General features: G+C 36.0%; 1 protein-coding gene across 3 annotated transcripts in view; it reads left to right on the forward strand.

Moving 5' to 3' along the window:
- The window catches only part of TRPC1 (transient receptor potential cation channel subfamily C member 1), a 70,475-nt gene extending 49,035 nt beyond the window's left edge, over positions 1-21,440 (forward strand). For 2 of the 3 annotated variants that reach the window (XM_034996275.1, XM_034996284.1), the window contains 6 exons: positions 4,114-4,253; positions 5,952-6,095; positions 15,873-16,048; positions 17,492-17,693; positions 18,029-18,223; positions 20,068-21,440. In XM_034996275.1, coding sequence (XP_034852166.1) covers positions 4,114-4,253; positions 5,952-6,095; positions 15,873-16,048; positions 17,492-17,693; positions 18,029-18,223; positions 20,068-20,295 — 1,085 coding nt within the window. In that variant the 3' untranslated portion in view covers positions 20,296-21,440. The remainder of the gene's footprint in view (positions 1-4,113; positions 4,254-5,951; positions 6,096-15,872; positions 16,049-17,491; positions 17,694-18,028; positions 18,224-20,067) is intronic. The other variant, XM_034996279.1, reaches the window with a different exon arrangement.

Raw genomic sequence — 21,440 nt, forward strand, 5'->3', positions numbered from 1 at the left:
GATGGCAAGGAAGCAAAGAGGCCAGTGTGAGAAGTAGTGAAAGGAAAGATGGATAGGAGAGAATGCCAGAGGGGAGAAGTGATATAGGGCCTTGCAGGTCATGGTAAAGAAATTACTTTTGACTCTGAGTGACATGAGATAAAAGGGAAGGTGCGACACCCACTCTGCACAATCAATAGCAGTGATCTTGGGTCCTCGTTGACATTCACACTTGCAGTACACAGTAGGTGGGAACCTGGCCCTGGTTTACTTATTAGCTTTGTAGAAGGGTACAAGACAGGAAAGTACAACATGTCAGCATTACAGCTTCAAGTATATCTTTATTGGCAGTTCTTACAAAAGTCTGGGGCTGTTTCCCAGCCCCATTGTGGGCATATTCAGTTGTACGGGATGGACGTGGGCTACCCCAACTACAGAAGCCTCAAATCTAGTGGCAGCTCTACCTCATAAAGCCCAAGAGTGTAGCTCCTCCCACTGCAAGCACATTCTTGAGTGAAGAGAGACATCACACAGAGAAGCTGAGACCTGTGTTTCTCAACATGTCTTTTTTTTTTAATCTGTTAAGAAGATTATAGATAAAAAATTTTTAAATGTCACAAATAGAGTTAAAGTCAATAAAGAAACACACACTGTTGACTGATGAGTTGACATTGTAAAGATTCACCATCCTGTAAACTTACTAGGTATATTAGAAGCTACCATATTCAAAGTACTCCAGGAAATCATATAGACAATGATTTTTTTTAATAGCAAAATTGGAACACTCATATTAATCATAACACTAATGTAACAAAAAATACTGTTGGGGAATGGACAAATAAGTAGTCAAGCAGCCCATAGAGAAACTAGATTTTATATATATGATATTATATTATTATATACTTCAGTTATGAATTATTTTTTTAAATTTCTTTAAATTCAATTAATTAACATATAGTGTATTATTAGTTTCAGAGGTAGAGTTCAGAGATTCATCAGTTTCAACATGTCTTTTTATAGGCTTGGCTGTGTATACCTTCAGGGTTTGTGAGGCCACTTAGAGTCCTCCCAGTCCAGATGCAATTCCACAGTCAGTGTTGTTTTATAACAATGTTGAACACAGCTGACCTTCCATATTTTTCTTAATGTAGTATGTTTCCAAGGAAATCCTTTAGTAGACAGTAACATAGGTTGAGTTCAGACCTGTAGTTAATCCTATCTCCTCTGGGAGTTACTTCAGAGTTTTGAGAAGGGAAGTAACACTTGCAATTTTTTTGATGCTCAAATCACATGGTTTGGGGCGCCTGGGTGGCTCAGTTGGTTAAGTGACTGCCTTCGGCTCAGGTCATGATCCTGGAGTCCCTGGATCGAGTCCCGCATCGGGCTCCCTGCTCAGCGGGGGGTCTGCTTCTCCCTCTGACCCGCTTCCCTCTCGTGCTCTCTGTCTCTCATTCTCTCTCTCAAATAAATAAATAAAATCTTTAAAAAAAAAAAAATCACATGGTTTATTGGATCACTATAAAACATATACTCAGTAACAAGGGAAAAGAGATCTGGGGTAAGTTTACACTTAGGATGGAGTGGAAGGACCACACAACTGAATCCTATGTTTCTTTGGGGGGGGGGGCGGCAGTTAAGCACCATTATGAGGTGTTATCTTTATTTGAATTTTTTTAAGATTTTATTTATTTATTTGATAGAGAGCATGAGCGCACAAGCAGGGGGAGTGGCAGGCAGAGAGAGGGAGAAGCTCAGCGGGGAGCCCGATGCAGGGCTCGATCCCAGGACCCTGGGATCATGACCTGAGCTGAAGGCAGACGTTTAACCTACTGAGCCACCCAGACGTCACTGTTTGATGTTTTGATGAGACCTATTAAGTGAACTTTATTTATTGTTAATTTTATTTATTTATTTTTTTAGATATTTCAGTTCTCTACAATTTTTTTTGATTAACATAGAATGTATTATTGGTTTCAGAGGTACAGGTTTGTGATTCATCAGTCTTTATAATACCCAGTGCTTATTACATCACTCCTTAATGTCCATCACCCAGTTACCCCATCCTTCCACCTCCCCTCCAGCAACCCTCAGTTTATTTCCTATGATTAAGAATCTCTTATGGTTTGTCTCCCTCTCTGGTTTCATCTTGTTTTATTTTTTCCTCTCTTCCCCTATGATCCTCTGTTTTGTTTCTTAAATTCCACATATCAGTGAGATCATATGATAATTGTCTTTCTCTGATTGACTTATTTCACTTAGCATAATACCCTCTAGTTCCATCCATGCCATTGCAAATGGCAAGATTTCATTTTTTGATGGCTGTAATATTCCATTGTATATTTATACCACATCTTTTTTTTTAAGATTTTATTTATTTGTCAGAGATATATATAGAGAGAGCACAAGCAGAGGGAGCAGCAGGCAGAGGGAGAGGGAGAAGCAGGCTCCCCACTGAGCAGGGAGCCTGATGCGGGACTCAATCCCAGGATACTGAGATCATGACCTGAGTCGAAGGCAAATGCTTAACCATCTGAGCCACCCAGGCGTCCCTACCACATCTTTTTTATCCAGTCATCTATCGATGGATATCTGGGCTCTCCCCATAGTTTGGCCATTGTGGATATTGCTGTTACAAACATTGGGGTACAGGTTCCCCTTCAGATCACTACATTTGTATCTTTGGGTACGTACCTAGTAGTGCAATTGCTGGGTGATAGGGTAGCTCTATTTTCAACTTTCTGAGGAACCTCCATACTGGTTTCCAGAGTGGCCAAACCACCTTGCATACCCACCAACAGTGTAGGAGGGTTCCCCTTTCTCCGCATCCTCGCCAATATCTGTCATTTCCTGACTTGTTAATTTTAGCCATTCTGACTGATGTGACGTGGTATCTCATTGAGGTTTTGATTTGGATTTCGCTGATGCCGAGAGATATTGAGCACTTTTTCGTGTTTGTTGGCCATTTGGATGTCTTCTTTGGAAAAATGTCTGCTCATGTCTTCTGCCCATTTCTTGATTAGATTACTTGTTCTTTGGGTGTTGAGTTTGATTAGTTCTTTATAGATTTTGGATACTAGTCCTTTATCTGATAAGACATTTGCAAATATCTTCTCCCATTCTGTTGGTTGTCTTTTGGTTTTGTCGAGTGTTTCCCTTGCTGTGCAAAAGCTTTTTATCTTCATTAAGTCCCAGTAGTTAAAATTGGTGAAAGACCTAAATGTGAGACAGGAATCCATGAAAATCCTAGAGGAGAACACAGGCAGCAACCTCTTCGACCTCAGCCTCAACGCTTGCATTTTTTACAAGGACTACTCTGGTTGCTAAGTTGAGAATAGATTTTAAGGAGACCAGGATAAAAGCAGGGAGACCAGGTAGGCTATTTCAGTAATCCAGGCTAGACAGGATGGTTGCTTGAAGTTGAAGAGATTAGTGACAAGGGTTAGATTCTAAATATATTTTGAAAGTAGAGCCAACAGGATTTGCTGTTGCATTGAATGTGTGGATTAAAAGAAATAAGAGTCAAGGATGATTCAAGGAAATTTGGATTGAGCCACTAGAATGATGAAGTTTCTATCAACTGAGAGGGGAAGACTTCAAGGTACAGTGAATTTGGGGGTAGAGATTAAGAGTTCAGTTTGGTATGTTAGGACATCCCATTGGGGATGTAGAGTAGTCAAGTTCGTATACAAGTTGAGTTTAGGAGAGAGGGTTAGAGATATTAATTCTATAAATACAGATTGAGTTTAGAGAGATAAATTTGAAAATCTGCCCATAGATGGTATTTAAAGCCATTAGATTAGACTGGATGAGGTCACTGTAGGAGTGAGCATGATAGAGAAAAGAATCAGGAACTGAGCCTTTGTAGGTGTGTGTGGGTGTTTAGCATCACTTTATTTGTTTTCTTATGCTTGTTTCACATTTATTAAAATTCTTTTATGAGAAAGATATTATATAAAACTTATAGTTATTTTCTTTCAAATTTTGAGAACTTTTTACTAAAAAGTTATTTTTTCTTCTGAATGAAGCTATAGCTGATACGAGTGTTATTTATTTAATATCTTGAGTTTTAAAGTAGTCTTTAGTTTATTATTGAGTTAAGAGCATTATTTGATTTTTTTTCCTTCCTTTTTTTAGGGATGATTTGGTCAGACATTAAAAGACTCTGGTATGAAGGGTTGGAAGACTTTTTGGAAGAATCTCGTAATCAACTCAGTTTTGTCATGAATTCACTTTATTTGGCAACTTTTGCCCTCAAAGTGGTTGCTCACAACAAGGTGACTATTAGCTATGTTAACTGGAGATATAAATGAAGGTTTGTTAGGAAAAACCTGAGATATGGTATCTGTATAACTCAGAGTTACATTGGCCCAAATCTGTATCTGATGTGTTTTCATTTTAAATCTATTCCAGTGTAAGGGAATAATGTGCATTGTTTCCTGCCTTCCAGTAGTTTGAAGGATGTTAATTACCTTTTAATGTTGGTTACCTATTATGTGCCAGGCACCATGGCTGATACTTGCTATACTTTATCTCATTTTATCCTCACAGGGACTCTATGAGACAGATGTCCTTATCCCCATTTTGCAAATAAGGAAAACGAAGCTCAGAGATATTAAATAACTTATCCAAGACCACACAGTAAGAAACCAAGACTGGATTTAAATCCAGGTCTGTCTAGGCATTTTCTTTCTACCAAATGCCGATTCCTTATATCTGAGCTAGGTTCATTTACCTCATTAATGTGTATATATACTTAAAATGAGAACACAAAGTTACTGAAATTGATTAGTGTTAGTTATCTTTATGCATGCTAGAAAAAAGTTGATCTTTAAGAATTCATTCTATAGTGTTTTACCACATTCCAAATCATGATTATTGTCTTCCATAGCTTAAAAAGTGACATAAGTGTGATAATTTTTTGATGTCTCTATTTTTAAAATTTGGAATTTGACAAAAATTTAGTTTTATACACATCTTATAATTTTATGAAGATGTAAGCTCTTCTAAGCCCAGAAAAGGTAACAGATTTTATGTTAACTATCTTTGTTTAAGCCCTGAGTTTAGAATTCTTCTAAGGCGTCACAGTCAAAGAACTGAGAGATATATTTTCTGTTTGTTTGTTTGTTTTTAACTAATTTATAGACTATAGAAAAAAAACTGGTTATCTTATGTCATTTTACTTTATTTTAAAAAAATCTATTCCTTTAAATGATCAGTAGTTTGGAACATGTTTGTAAGGCATTTCTAGTGACCAGAGTTGTGCAATTACTAAGAAAATAAAAATTGGTCATACATAGATAAATGGTTGAGGGTCATTGGTGTCTGACACCAGTCTCTTTAGTTCTAGAAGTGGGGTGCTCATATAATTTTTTATCCAAACCAGGACACTTTGAGAGTGAAATGGGGCATTAATGATTATGCAAGGAAAACTGGTATACAATTTGAGACTATCCAGGCAATTGGAACATGTGGCCACTCTATGTCTGGGTATAATAATGAACTCTCTTTCTTAGTATTTAGAAGGGAGAAGAACTTCTAGGGTTCATTCTAGAAACCTGAGTTAAAGGGCTAGGTTAATTTAATATGATAGCTAATTAACTGAGAGCAAACATACTTAAATTTTACTTAATACTTAAAGTTTGTGTTGTAGAAGTTAAGGAAAACCAGTAAACATTTCATTCATAGAAAGTTTAATAACATTTAAAAAAAATTGCTTAATTTTTTAAAACCTAAGAGTTTCTGAGAAAACCTCTTTATATAGAGTAAGTGATATTGCCTCACATATGTAAAGATCTTTTATTTAGTTAAAATAATGTTATTTGTATTAAAAGAAGAGGACTTTACAAAACATAAAAGGAGAACCCCTGAAAGAGGTATAAATAATTAGTTTTCTTTCAATAGTCAGAATATTTATTTTTATTTTCCTAAACTGAAGGAGCTATTTACCTTTGGCTTTTTCTTCCTAACTTTAGTTTCATGATTTTGCTGACCGGAAGGACTGGGACGCATTCCATCCTACTCTGGTGGCGGAAGGGCTTTTTGCATTTGCAAATGTTCTGAGTTATCTTCGTCTCTTTTTTATGTATACAACAAGCTCCATATTGGGTCCATTACAGGTAAATAATTAATTCTTATTAAAGAATATTTGTTAAATGTCATTATTATATTTTGCTGTTGGTCCACTGGAACATTGTTCTCTCGTGATGTTAAACTTTGCTTTTGATAATAATTAACAGTTGAGAGGACACTGCATTTTCATCTGCTTTGCTTCTGGCTGAATGATAATCTTTTGCTTTCAAGTATTCAAACTTTATTAAGCTCTGGCCCATTGTCCTGCAGCCAACAGACGTAGATTTGTTTAAAATATAGTTTTACTTCAGACAATAGAGGAACATGAAAATCTGCTTTTACCAAAATGAATCTCATATTTAAAATTTTACGTGATAAATATGAGGGAGGTGTTGTGCAAAAAGAATTCATATTTAATGATGATTTTGAAAATAAATAAGCTATATTTTTAAAATACTCTTTCACTTTGTTTAGTAAATATTAAATGTAATAAGTTGGAAAATAGCATATTTAGAACTAACAAGTTTCATAGAGTTCATATGGCCCAGCTTTATACTTTATAGTAGTTTATAGCTCAAGAAATTGAGCTTTTGAGATGGTATGTGATTTGTTCAGAGTAGTATGATTATCATGAGAGTCCAGGACTAAATTCTAGGTCTCTTTACATTAAAGAAAAGACTCATAATTGGTTGAATTTACCCCACAGATTGTAATAATGATTGTTTTTAGGAGGTGGGGATCAACTTTGCTACATGACTAGCTCTAAATATTAATTTTTTCTCAATAAGTTAAAATTTACTAAGAATGTAGATTTTTAAGATTTTTTTTTTTTTAATTTATTTGAGATATTGAGACAGAGAGAGCGACAAAGAGCACAAGCAAGGAGGAGAGGAAGAAGCAGGCTCCCCGCTGAGCAGGGAGCCCCATGTGGGGCTCTATTGCAGGATGCTGGGATCATGCCCTGAGCCGAAGGCAGACACTTAACTGACTGAGCCACCCAGGCATCCCAAGAATGTAGATTTTTAAAAACATTTTTAAAGGAGATGTTTTAAATAGAGGGCATAATTACCTTCTCCAAATAGAGATATGAAAATAAAATATGTAGGAAAAACTTGATTTGATTTGGCTTGTGCTATCATCCTGCAACAGTGTTTCCTGAAGTGTGATTTCCTTAACCAAGTCCTATGAGGTGCTCTGACTGAAATAAGTCAGACACACTGCATTCCATATAACTCTTTTGGGAATTCACAGTGCACATTATCACATTAAAGCTTATGAGAAAGAAGTAAAGAAACTTGTTTAACCTTGTTCAAAGGATCATTACATAAACTCATTTAATGTCATACTCAATTTTCATTAGATATGCTCAAGTCTCTGTTTTTTTCCAAAGCAGTAGTATGTGAAACACTGGTTTAGACTATTTGTTATTTTGATTTAATTTTGCTACTAATATCTTCTATGAATGTTTTAGTCAAGATTCAACAGTATTTTTTACATGCATGTTGATTTTTTTTTTTTTTAGCTGAAAACTGTTGGTATCACCAAGTTTCTATATGGAAAAATTTTTTTATAGATTTCTACAGAGAGTTAAAAAGAAAAAGTATGCTATTCTTAGTGAATTATCACTTTGTTTCTCTTAGAAATGTTGAGTTGGGTCTTCTGACTTAGTCTCTTCCCAAAAGAACTATAGTTGTGTATACAAATACTGCGTAAGTGGGTATTTGTCATTTCAGATGTTGTGTGTGTTTTTCTCCTCCAGCATGATAATTTATACTATCCTAATAGCCATAGAACTACACATAATTTAGGTGAAGCCAACAAATATTTATTGTGTTCCTATTTTTTAAGAAAGTCTGCAGGTTAATCATAATATATGCTTAAATATTATGATTTAGTTCAGCAAGTGATTTTTTAAAAACTATCTTTATTAAGGTACACTTTGCATACAGTAAAACACACCCATCTTAACTTGATGAGTTTTGCAAATGTGTAAATTTGTTTCATCACCACTATAATCAAGATAGAGAACATGTGCATCACCCCAAAAAGTTTCTTGGTACCTTTTTCATTTAGTACTCCCTTTGCCCTCTCCTCAGGCAGCCATTGCTGGGGTAGGCTAGTCTCAGAACTGAAGGATTTGGAAATACAAATAGAATTAGTATGGTATTACAAAGGAAGCTCCAAGTCTTATATCAAGTCTATATCCTGCAGGAAGAAGGGGGAAAGGCAGAGGGCAAAAGGCAGAAAGCATGGGCCAGCTGTCTTTCTCTTTTTATCAAGAGAGCAATAATTTTTCCTGGAGCCCTACCAAATGTTTCCACTTATAACTCATTGGCCAGAATTTGGTCACATGGTTGTTTGTAGCTACAAGGAAGTCTGATGAGATGAGTACTTTTAATTGAGCATATTGCCTCCCAAGAAATCAAGGTCTGGTTAGTTAGGAAGAGGGCAAAAAATAGATATTGAATAGGAATCTGTAGATTCATATTTTCAGGCTTTTACTTAAAGAAATTTTCAAATAAAGACATTTGTTTTCCAGTGTAGTCTTACTAACATGACAGATTTGTATTGCATAATTCTGCCAAAATATTCTAGAAAAAACTAGAAGATTTATAATACATTTTTCCATTTTGTTCATCATAAGGAACTCAATTAAAATGGAATGATTCAGTTATGAATGTAAAACTAAAAGAAATGCAAAAAGAAAATTGACAGTAAGTTAATTACTTTAGCAAAAGTGTAACATTTTTTCCTTTATGTATATAACCTGCTATGTCAGATAATGTTTTTATGTGATTACTGCAGTTGGTTGTTAAATTTATCTCCATGTACTAACATTTTTTCCTTCCAAATTTCTGCAGATTTAGAAGTTGACAGAATTTTATTTTAACTGGATATATAACCTGTGTTGGGGGTACAGATCTCTTCCTTGGTTAGAATGACCATATTTTATCATCTGAATAGAGACACTTTGGGGAATACTAACTTGGGAAAACAAGTGGAAACTGGGACTATCCTAGGCAAATGAAGGTCACAGGAATGTCATATAGTAGAGTATAAAATGGTTCTATATTCAGCAGTGATTGAATTCTCTATTCTAGTACTTGACAGTTTTAAAATGATTATGTTCATTAAATTTGTAACTTATGTTATAGGTAGACTTTGGAAGGTGACCGTCTACATCTGGCCCTACTTACTTTGTAGCCATCTCTCACTGTACTCATCTCTGTCTCTTCCTGAAATTCTTCTCCATCTCGGCCAAGACCAGTCACTAATCTTACACATGTCCCATGCTCTTCCACTTCCATGTCATTGTTTATGTTATTACCCTGTTTAGAATGTCCCAGCCATCCCTCTGCTTGTTGAAATTTTATTTATTTATTCAACAAACATTTATTGAGTGCCTGGTAGGTCCTGGACACTGAGAACACTAAAATGAGTAAGCTCCAATATCTCCTTAAGGAGCTCACAGTGCATTGAGGGTGACCAGCAAGCATGACATTTACAGTGGTAATTGTTGTCATAGCTCAGAAAAGGGGCACTCACTTCAGTTTAAGGCACTTCCCAGAAGAGATGACACTGGAAGTCAGTCTTGAAAGATGAGTTGAGGGGCGCCTGGGTGGCTCAGTTGGTTAAGCGACTGCCTTCGGCTCAGGTCATGATCCTAGAGTCCCGGGATCGAGTCCCGCATCGGGCTCCCTGCTCGGCAGGGAGTCTGCTTCTCCCTCTGACCTTCCTCCCTTTCATGCTCTCTGTCTCTCATTCTCTCTCTCTCAAATAAATAAATAAAATCTTTAAAAAAAAAAAAAAGAAAGAAAGATGAGTTGAAAGGAGGTGGGTTAGGGTGTCCCAGGGAGAAGTAACATGTGCTAGCTTCAGGGCTCTTGCCACTGGAAAATCCATTCCTTCACTCCTGCTTCCTGCTAATGAATAACTCCATCCAGTGAACTTGATACCTTGAACCTCTAATGAGCATTTCGTAAAGCTTGTCTTAAATGTGAGACAATTAGAATTTAGCTTGTCTTAAATTCTAGATGATGTTATTTCTACTAAATTAAAAAATCCTTGAGGATGGGGAATACATCTTTATTTTTTCATCTGCACTTTACTCACTGCCTTGCCATAGTAGTTACTTACTGTTTGTAAACTGAATTGAAAAACTGGTTAGAATGGGCTTCAGTAGAGACAAGTGCTGATGGGTATGTGAAAAGAAAAAAGCTGATGGAGAAATAGGACAATATCCTAGCTGTCCCTGGAGCTGCTTGTTCAAAATATGTTCAGCAACCACATTTGTTGGACATTTCATGTGGACCAGGCACTGTGCTGTTTTCCACTTACTTAATCCTCATCACAACCCTTGCTGTTTTTTATTTCCATTTTACAAATGAGGGATCTAAGGCTTAGAAAGTTTCAGTAGTTCACAGAACTAGACAGAGGTAGAGTCAAGAGTTGAACCTGAGTCTCTCTGAATCCACAGACCAACCTGCTCTTTGAAGTTAGCTCTTCTGCTTTTATGAAGGATGTCAGCTAATACACTTCAGCAGATATGAGTCATGGTTGGGCCTAAATCAGTAATGTTTACATTTTAACAAAAAAAGACATGAAGATAGTATCTAAAAATAAAGGTGGCAATTGTAATAATAACAGTTAACATTTGAGCCCTTACTGTGGATACTATTCTAAGATCTTTATTTACATTTATTACCTCATTAAATCCTCACAACCGTTCTAAGAGGCAGACTCTTTTATTTCCATTTTACAGAGGAAGAAACTGAGGCATAGAGACATTAAGTAACTTGCACAAAGTCACACAGCTGGTAAGTAGCTGAATTGGGATTCCAACCCAGATGGTTTGGCTCCAGAGCTAATGATCTTCACCACTCTGCTAAGTTGCCCTTCTGCTTTCAATGCTACAGAGTAATATGATTCTCTCATTAACTTTTATTGTACAACACTTCTTTGGGTAGCCTTTAATAATTTACAGATTTCAAAAATTCTTCCTGGTTTTTCCATGTGTTCCAAATAAATTAAACAACCTTTAGCCCTTGTAGTTGGGTCATAATAAGACAGAAAGGACAAGACAGGACCAACCAGCTGGGTTCAAAATCTTGTTCAGTAACTTATTGCTACTTCATCTCTGTGAGTCTCAGGTTCCGTATCATTGTCATGAGGATTAAATGGATCAGTATGTAGAAGATGCATCTCATAGCAGAGTCCCTGACACATGATGAGTTTTACATAAATGATTAGATCCGTTCCTCCATTCCCTTTATAGTTAGTAGAGTTAACTGTGGCAGACCTGAAACATAGTACAAGGAAACTTGGAAAGTAAATGTAGTGTCTGACACATGAGCACATACTTTATTCCTAGGGAATTATTTGGCTTTACTGGATAATTATTAGATTTGATTTACTGGTCTGTAACACAGAAATGGCACATTGTTGTCCTTTGCAACGAGTAAAGAGCGATTTCAGGTACCTTGCATTTTAGGGTATACTGGGGATAGATATTTTTCTTTTAAGAAGCATAAATGTTACAGTTAGAGGGAAACTTAGAGGTCCTGTAGTCTAGGAATTCCCAAATTGGTGAGGCTCAGTCAGAATCACCAGGGGAGCATATGCAACCTTCATTTCTAAGTCCTAGCCTCAGAGATACTGATTAAATAGATTGGGGTAAAGTCTGGCAAATTTTTAATAGCATGTAGGTAAGTGAGTCTGATGTAGCACATGACCATCCCTTATTTTATAGCTCAGGAAACTAAGGCCCAGCTCATAGTGTTAGAAAAAAAGACTTGGTGCAAAATGTTAATTAACAATTACGGTGTTTTTCCAATATTTATTCATGCATTAAGTCAATAAGCCTGCTATGTGGGGGGAACTGTTACATGAGAACGAAATCCTTCTAAATTGTACACAGCCCCAAATTTTTAATGGGAGAGCTATGATAAAAACCACAAAGTGATGTTTCACAAAATCTCTTGCAAGAAGTGAGAATTGAATTCTACCTCTGCCATCTATTAGTTCTGTTACCCTGAGCAATTCACTAAATCTCCCTGAGCTTCAGTTTGTCACTTGGTAAAATAGAGATAATACTAGCCTTTCCCATACTGCAAGGTAAATAAGAGTACATGATACCTCTTGGAAAATGGTAGAGTTGTATAAAAAGGCATATAAAAAGTAGTTATGTGTTCAACATTTTAACTAATATGCTGGGCTCTGGAGCTTACTGACATTGTGCCTGTTCTTAAAGACTACTAGAAGATACAAACATACATATTGGTATAAAGTGAAAAATAGTATTTTAGAGATTATGGGCAGAGCACTTTGGAGGAAAATGAGGCAGTGCTTGGAGAGAGTCAGGAAAGCTTCTTAGGGTGACATTTGATCTGGGCCTTGAAGGGATGAGAAGCTTGCCTGGCAAAGACCAGGGAGTTACATGTGTGAAAACATGGAGTCCTAAAAGCATGGCATGCTCAGACAAGACAGGATGTCTTTTGTACTTAGACAGTGGGTGGCCACTGGGGAGATGAGGCTGAAAAAATAGACTGGGCTGGACTCTGAAGTTCTCTGTGCCAGGAATTTGAATATTATCATACATGCAAAAGAGGTTTTGAGCATGAATGCTTGATTAGATAGAACTTTTAGACAGGTAGGGTGCCTGGGTGGCTCAGTCGGTTAAGTGTCCGACTCTTGATCTTGGCTCAGGTCGTGATCTCAGGGTCGTGAGATCGAGCCTCTCACACCCAGCTAGTGCTCAGCAAGGAATCAGCTTGGGATTCTCTCTCCCTCTGCTCCTCCTTCCCACTCATGTGGGTGCTCTCTCTTTCTCTCTCTCATAAATAAATAAATAAAAATCTTTTTTTTTTTTTTTTTAAAGAACTTTTAGACAGGTCATTATGGCTTTTTCTGGAGAAAGATTTGGAAGGAGAATGACTAGACGTTGTCATTATTATTGCTTCGTTAGCAAGTTTTATAATTTAACACTTGCTGTGAACCCTAATGATACCAGTCTTTGCCCTCTCAGGCATTTGGCATGTTTTTGCTGTTCTACACAGTACTCTCTGTAGAGGACTTTGCCTCTTTTAAATTACTTCCTAAGGCTAAATCTCCAGTAGCATTAACATATCAGAAGATATGATCCTTATAGTGCCTCAGTATTTCTGTTTTTCTGCAAAAGGATGTGTTAATTTTTGGTCTCACAAGCAGTATAAAAGCAGACTGTTTCACCACATTGAATAGCATTTGGTGCCAAGTTACACTATCTTAGTAGTTTGCTTTCATTTCCGTTTTTCTGATTACTGGGAAAGATGTATATATATTTTTCTCTGTGTGTACCAGTATTAACTCTATGTAAACTTCAGTATTGACATTTTAATTACCTTTTTCTTTTCATTTCTTAATTTTCCTATTTCTTGAGTAAAAATGCCAAGTAGTTTAAAATAAGTAAATGTTTTCAAAAGCATGATTATTATTTTTACAAATAAATAAGCCTCATAATGTCTCAGACTAAAATAGATTTACTGTTTTTAAATTTTGCCTTTCACATGAATGTTTGGTTAGTGTGCTCTTTCAGTTGATGCTCACCTCAGTGATATCCACTGTAGCTAGTTTTGATTCTTCCATCTTATGTAAGAACTAATATGCTTTTAAAGAACAGACCTTGAAGTTTGTGGGTTTTTTTCATTAAATATTGTTCATCTTGGTACTGAAATTGGATTATACTTACTCTTTAAAACTTAGTAATGTTAGGGGCGCCTGAGTGGCTCAGTTGGTTAAGTGTCCGACTCTTCATTTCAGCTCAGGTCATGATCTCATGGTCATGTAATTGAGCCCTGCCTACAGTTTCTTGCTCAGCAGGGAGTCTGCTTGAGGATTCTCTCTCCCTCTCCCTTCGCTCCTCCCCTCGCTTGCTCTCTTTCTAAAATAAATAAATAAATATTTTTTAAAAATACCAACTTAGTCATGTTAAATTAAGCCTTCTCTTTTGGACTAAATTTTTTAAATTAAACAAATAACATCATACATGGTCACTCTTGGGAAACCCTATTTACCCATAAGTTTACTTACAGTGTCTTAAGTTTTCTTCAAAGGCAGTCTTTTCATAGTTATCTAAAGCAGTTACTGCATTCTTACTGTCCTAACTTATTAAGTTCTCTAGTTGCATGGCCTGGCTTTATCTAAGCACTCACAGTCTGAATAAATTATTTCTTTTCCAAGGTGATTCAGTAGAAAGCTATGATTGACTAAGAGGGAAATGTATTTCTTCTCTTTGTCACACATTTCATGCTTGCTGAATCTAAAAGCTCTCTATTTCTTCTCTCAGAATTTTGCAAGGGGAAGTGAGGGAAGCATAAGACTTCTAAAAGTACCATATGGCCTAGTCACACGTGCAACCCAGGCATACTGGACCTCTCCAGAGTCCGGGTCACCAGCTTATGGTGTGCCTAAAAAATTTTAGCACGCCTCTTCTATTTAATTACCTGGCTGACTTTAGTGGGTTAGAGGGGTTTGGCCACTTGCTTGTCGCTGCCATTTTGTATCATTGGTAAATGGTATATATTATTTCGGCAGGTTTGAAACAGTGAGAAATTTTATTTGAAGCTGGATTTAATTAACTATATAAAACTGACCTGTAAATCTTGAGGAAGGATTATTTTTAAACGCTATTTTTTGTATTGTAAAAGTAATAAATGCATATAGTAAAGAAAAATCAAAGGAAAAAAGTCTGCCTTCTAACCCCTAGTCCTACCTTCCATAGATAAGCACTGTTAACAGTTTCTTGTGTAAACTTCCAGGACTTCCCTGTGCACATTAAATCCTGTCTATATGAAAATATATACCTGATTTATCCTTTAAAAAATTAGAAACAGTAGCTGTTATAATACTGTTCTATACCCTGCTTTTTTGACCTAGTATTTTATAGACATTTTTCTGTGCCAGCACATAGAGATATACTTCATTCTTTTTAACAATATTTAGGATGTTCGAATTTTTTTGCTCCCTCTAACAGTGCTACAGTGAAAATCCTTGTATATACACACATCTTAGCGTATTTCTTACCTATTGGCTAAATTCCAAGGGATAGAATTGCTGGGTCAAAAAGGTAATGTCAAATTATTCTTCAAATTTGTATGCTAACTTAAATACCAGGAATTTATGAAAAATGCCTACTTCCCAGATTTTTAAGGAGTATTGGAGGACAATGAAATTAGGCTTGAATAAAGCTTCCAGACGCACTTCACAAGTCTACATTACAATAGGTACCCATATACTAAACCTACTCATTTGGCTTGTACACATAATATTTTCTTATAATTTATCTAAAATGAAAGAAAATTGACCACCTTGGCAAAAGAAATTAGGGCAATCCTGGAGGAGGAAATGCCATCTTATGGGACTTGGTCACAAAAATCAAATACTTTATGTCATATGATTTTATATTTGTAAATTTTAAGAAGCTATAAATATAAGCATTTATTTCCCTTTAGGCTTGAGCAAAGAATTTTCCTTTTATTCCTTGCAAATAGGCTTTTCTTAAATCTCCATGTCTCAGCCTCTAACTTCATCACAGCAATGGCCTCTGCACACCTGGTCCAGATTCAGTTGTGCCATCCAGTACTTACAGTGCTGGCATGCTTAGAATGGCTTTTTGTTAGGCAACGAGACTTTTGATGTTTTAAAAGTATGAAACTATCTTAACCAGATGGAATAAAAGGAGTAGACTGTGGATCATATGTTTGTTTTACTTTTATTGCCTAGTCATTTAATATTTACTATTTTGTTCCTGATAATTTTAACCAACACCTATATAATATATTCCACAGATTTCAATGGGACAGATGTTACAAGATTTTGGAAAGTTTCTTGGGATGTTCCTTCTTGTTTTGTTTTCTTTCACAATTGGACTGACACAACTGTATGATAAAGGCTATACCCCAAAAGAACAGAAGGACTGTGTCGGCATCTTCTGTGAACAGCAAAGCAATGATACCTTCCATTCGTGAGTGTCTTTTAAAATTTTTAGTAAATATATTTCTCTCTTTCTATTGTGTTGTATATGAATTAGTACCTAGAGAAATAGAACTTCAAATTTTCTCTAAGACATTCTTTTTTAATAAGAAGTACTTATTTTTCATGAATCATTTGATAGTTATCTTTATAAGTAGAATCTTAAGTAATTAGTAGGCATGAAATCGTACATTGTTTCCCCCACTGCAGTCTGTTTTAACAGAGGAACTCGTGGCATTTTGCACACTGTTAGCATTTTGGGCAGGACAGTTTTCTGTCCTGTGTATTGCAAGACATTCAACATCTCTGCCCTTCACATAGTAAATGTCAGTAGCAACTGTCCATCATTGTTACAGCCAAAACAATCTCTTGTATTTTCAACACTTAGTAGGAGGGCACTAGAATTGAGAATCATTAGAGCTTCATCAACAATTTTTTCTTTGATTTGCTGTATCATAAGAAATTGAATAATCAGTTGTGAGGGAGAGAAAATACCTCCCCTCATTTTAAAATAACATAATGGAGAAGGGTTGTGGAATTACTCATTTGTTGTGTTGCTGTTATGTACCAACTATTCTTTAGATACTCGCATGTCATCTTATTTAAGGAATAAGATTAAGTTAATAATAAGTATTCATTTAACACCTTCTGCGTAACAGACACTGTTCGAAGTGCTGAGTGAATGAAGTACTAGTGAACAAAACTACCTCATGGAGCTTATATTCTATTAGAGTGAGATGATATAGGCAATAAAAAGAGAAATAAAATATATAGTATATTATGCAATAAAAGGGGCTAAAGAGACAAAGCTTGGGCCAGGGAGGATTTATGTGTGAGAGGGTGCAGTTTTAGATAGGAGACTGGGGAAAGCCCCACAGAGATGATATTCAAGTAAAGATATGAAGCTGATGAAGGATCAAGACATAAAGAAGATGGCTGGAGGAAGAGCATTAGCAGATAGAGGGAATGGCAAAGGCAAATGCCCTGAGATGGGAGTGTGGCTGGCAAGTTCAGGGAAAAGCCAGGAGGCCAGTGTGGTTGGGATGTAGTGAAGCTGAGGGAAAGTTGTAGGAGATGTAGAACCTTGTTGATACCTGTAAGTACTTTGGGCTCTTGAGATTGAGAGCCATTTGAAGTTTTTGAGCAGAGAAGTGGCAACTTGAATTAGGCATTAACAGTGTCTTAGCGGCTGCTTTGTTGAGAATAGACAGAAAAGCAGTAAGAGGTTAAACAAAAATAGTTTATCCTCCTTTTGAGTCTGTTTCTTTGTTTAAGGAAGGCATATCTGTACCATTGGGTTCAACTTCATTCATTTTATAAAGTATTATTCTTAGATTATCAATATTTTATGGAATGTTGATATAAATGAATTCTTCATTTTTGCTAATTAATCTCTTTAATTTCCTTTTAAACAGAAATGTAATTGTCTTTACAGGTTCATTGGCACTTGCTTTGCTTTGTTCTGGTATATTTTCTCCTTAGCACATGTGGCAATCTTTGTCACAAGATTTAGTTACGGAGAAGAATTGCAGTCCTTTGTTGGAGCTGTTATTGTTGGGACGTACAATGTTGTGGTTGTGATCGTGCTTACCAAGCTGCTGGTGGCAATGCTTCATAAAAGCTTCCAGTTGATAGCAGTAAGTGTTCATTCTTTTAAAACTTTATATTCTTTCAGATCATACCAAATGTATGCAGTAGATAAGGCAGCCAAAGATTATAAGAATTAAGAATTAGTATTATTTTTAAATTAAATATAGATTTTTAAAATGTAAGTAATGTATATTAACTGCAAATCTTGAACCAAATTTTTATGTACAAGGTGAACAAACATTTGGACAGCATAAAATGATATCTCTCTTTCTCTCCTCCCCCCCACCTTTCTCCCTTGCTCCTTCTGCCCTCCCCTCCCCCGTGTGTGTGTGTGTGTGTGTGTGTTCATATTCTATATTGCTTTTTCATTTGCCTCTTACAGAATCATGAAGACAAAGAATGGAAGTTTGCTCGAGCAAAGTTATGGCTTAGCTACTTTGATGACAAATGTACATTACCCCCACCTTTCAACATCATTCCTTCACCAAAGACTATTTGCTATATGATTAGTAGCCTCAGTAAGTGGATTTGCTCTCATACATCAAAAGGCAAGGTTAAACGGCAAAACAGTTTAAAGGTAAGAAATTAAAATTGTAGGGCGCCTGGGTGGCTCAGTCATTAAGCGTCTGCTTTCAGCTCAGGTCATGATCCCAGGGTCCTGGGATCGAGCCCCTCATCGGGCTCCCTGCTCAGCGAGAAGCCTGCTTCTCCCTCTCCCACTCCCCCTGCTTGTGTTCCCTCTCTCGCTGTGTCTCTCTGTCAAATAAATAAATAAAATCTTAAAAAAAAAAAAAGAAATTAAAATTGTAACTTGGAAGTTTTAACAGTTCCTAATATCAGATGTTTACTAAAGTGTAAATATGTCCTAGGCCTCTTTAAGACCTAGGACTATCTACTTTTTTTCACTCATATATCCCTAATGCATGGCATATTATCTAACATAAAGTAAGGATTTGATATGTGAGAGGAGAGAGCTGTAATTTTTTTTCATGAACTCTTATCTCACAGCTTTAAAACATGGAAAATATTTAGAATACCTATTCTGTCAGCATAGATAAAGATTGACTACTAGAGCCATCTCATATTTTTCAGTTCTTCTTGAAAGTTATTCAGTACATAAATAGTTCAATACATGTTGCCATAAACCAGAGTTTGGCAGACTTTTCCAGTAAGGGGCCAGATAATAAATATTTTGGACTTTGCAGACTGAGACAAAATCAAAGATGTTACATGAATATAACAAGTAATATTATAAGAAAGAATACAAATATCCATAAATTTTTTTTTTTAAAGATTTTATTTATTTATTTGAGACAGAGAGAATGAGAGAGAGAGAGAGAGCACATGAGAGGGGGGAGGGTCAGAGGGAGAGGCAGACTCCCCGCCGAGCAGGGAGACCGATGCGGGACTCGATCCCGGGACTCCAGGATCATGACCTGAGCCGAAGGCAGTCGCTTAACCAACTGAGCCACCCAGGCGCCCTCCATAAAATTTTTATTGGTGAAATTAAAAGTATAATATTAATTGAGTAATAATTTTTTTGTTATACAGATCTAATGTAAAGAATGGAATTCCATTTTGGGGAGGGAAATAACATTTTGTTTAATTGGGGTTCAAAATTAGTGTTCCCTATCATCAAATTAATTACAAATATTCATCTGTAAAAACCATTCTTAGCTTACACAGGCCATAAAAAAATAGTAAGTGGGCCATGTTTGGCCTGTGGGTTGTGGTTTGCTAATCTTTCCTATAAACTGAAGATTCCTAAGACTATTGTTAAATCAAGAAAAGCATCCAGGTGAATGAATAACAAAACGTGCAGGCCGTATTTGTTTTAAGTAAGTGTTGGATATTACTTTGTAACACATAATGCCAAAAATACAGTCTAATAAAACACGTGTCTGTGTCTGTGTCTGTGTCTGTGAATATTTTTTAAAAACCCACCTCATGGGCGCCTGGGTGGCTCAGTTGGTTAAGCGACTGCCTTCGGCTCAGGTCATGATCCTGGAGTCCCAGGATTGAGTCCCGCATCGGGCTCCCTGCTCGGCGGGGAGTCTGCTTCTCCCTCTGACCCTCCCCCCTCTCACGTGGTTGCTCTCTCTCATATTCTCTCTCTCAAATAAATAAATAAAATCTTTAAAAAAAAAAAAACCCACCTCATTTAGGGACACCTGGGTGGCTCAGTTGATTAAGCGTCTGCCTTCCGCTCAGGTCATGATCCCGGAGTCCTGGGATCAAGTCCCCCATCAGGCTCCCCGCTCAGCGGGGAGCCTGCTTCTCCCTCTGCCTGCCGCTCCCCCTGCTTGTGCTCTCTCTCTCTCTCTGACAAATAAATAAATAAATCTTAAAAAAAAACCAACCCACCTCATTTAAATATGGTTTATGTCCATTGTTAATACCATGCAATTGTTTGTTTTGAAGGAATGGAGAAATCTGAAACAAAAGAGGGATGAGAACTACCAAAAAGTGATGTGCTGCTTGGTGCATCGTTACCTGACATCCATGAGGCAGAAGATGCAAAGTACAGATCAGGCAACTGTGGAAAACCTAAATGAACTACGCCAAGATCTGTCAAAATTCCGAAACGAAATAAGGGATTTACTTGGCTTTCGGACTTCTAAATATGCTATGTTTTATCCAAGAAATTAACCATTTTCTAAACCATGGGTGAATAATTTTCAATAATAATTCTAGAAGACTGCATTTGCATAATTTGTGACTAAATAAGATATCTATTGAAATTAAAATGGAAAATTATGTAAAAGCCATTCTTTAAAATATTTGTAGCATAAATACATTATGTAAAATATGTATATAGAATTAATTTTTTTAAATCCTCTGTTAGTAGCTTTTGCAGGAGCGAAACAGATTAAGTAGATAGGTTTTGTTAGCATGCTGCTTGGTTTTCTTACTTGAACAGTGCTTTAAATTTTTTTTTATGTTTAAGAAGGGCAGTTATAATTGTACACATTGCCAGAAGGTTTTGTAAAATGAAGATCAGCAGCTGTGGGCTGATCTCCATCCATGGGACACACCTGAAATGTAGTAAGTCATGGTTTTTAAAATCTGTTTTAGGAGTTCACATGTAGTTCAGTATTTATTGTTCAGGAGTATAGTTTTATCTAAAATAATAGTCTATTTTTTTAATTTTATTATAATCTTATGTAACAAAGAAAAGCCCTAATGGATGTTTGAATCTATTTATGTCTCTATAAATTTAAATTCACTTCAGTTTTTGTTATTGTAATATATTTACTTTTACATGGTTGTAATCACTTTATATTTTTTATTTTGTTTTTCTCACTTAATAGTATTTTATATATACATTTCCATGTATTGATATAGTCCACATATTTAAATTTTTATAGAATTATATATAGTTTTTGAAAAATATAGTTAGACTTTTCATTTTATAGCAATTAAGTATTTGAGTATGTTTATAGGTTTGCAGAAGTACTTCACTAAGGTTAGGCATTTGGTGGCTTTTAATTTTTCTTTAGCATAATAGTGCTATAATTTTTTTCAGGTTGGAGTGACTGTTCATAGTTATAAAGCCAAACCAAAATAAGGAGTTAGAAGATACTTTATCTTATGTGGTCACAGCCTGTTTTGTTTTTGTAAACACTGGAAGACCCCTTAATGCAAGGATTTATTTTATATTTGGACTAAGGTTCTTGAACTAATCTCCCACAGTATTTTCCACAGAATTTAACATAGCTTCTATAAAAGTGACTTCTTGCTTATTTGTGGATCATTCTTGCTGCTTAAGATGAAAAGCCTTGATTTTTTTTAAA

The sequence above is a fragment of the Mirounga leonina genome, unplaced genomic scaffold (genome assembly GCF_011800145.1).
Source record: "Mirounga leonina isolate KUSES-001 unplaced genomic scaffold, KU_Mleo_1.0 Mir_115, whole genome shotgun sequence".
NCBI lineage: Eukaryota > Metazoa > Chordata > Mammalia > Carnivora > Phocidae > Mirounga > Mirounga leonina.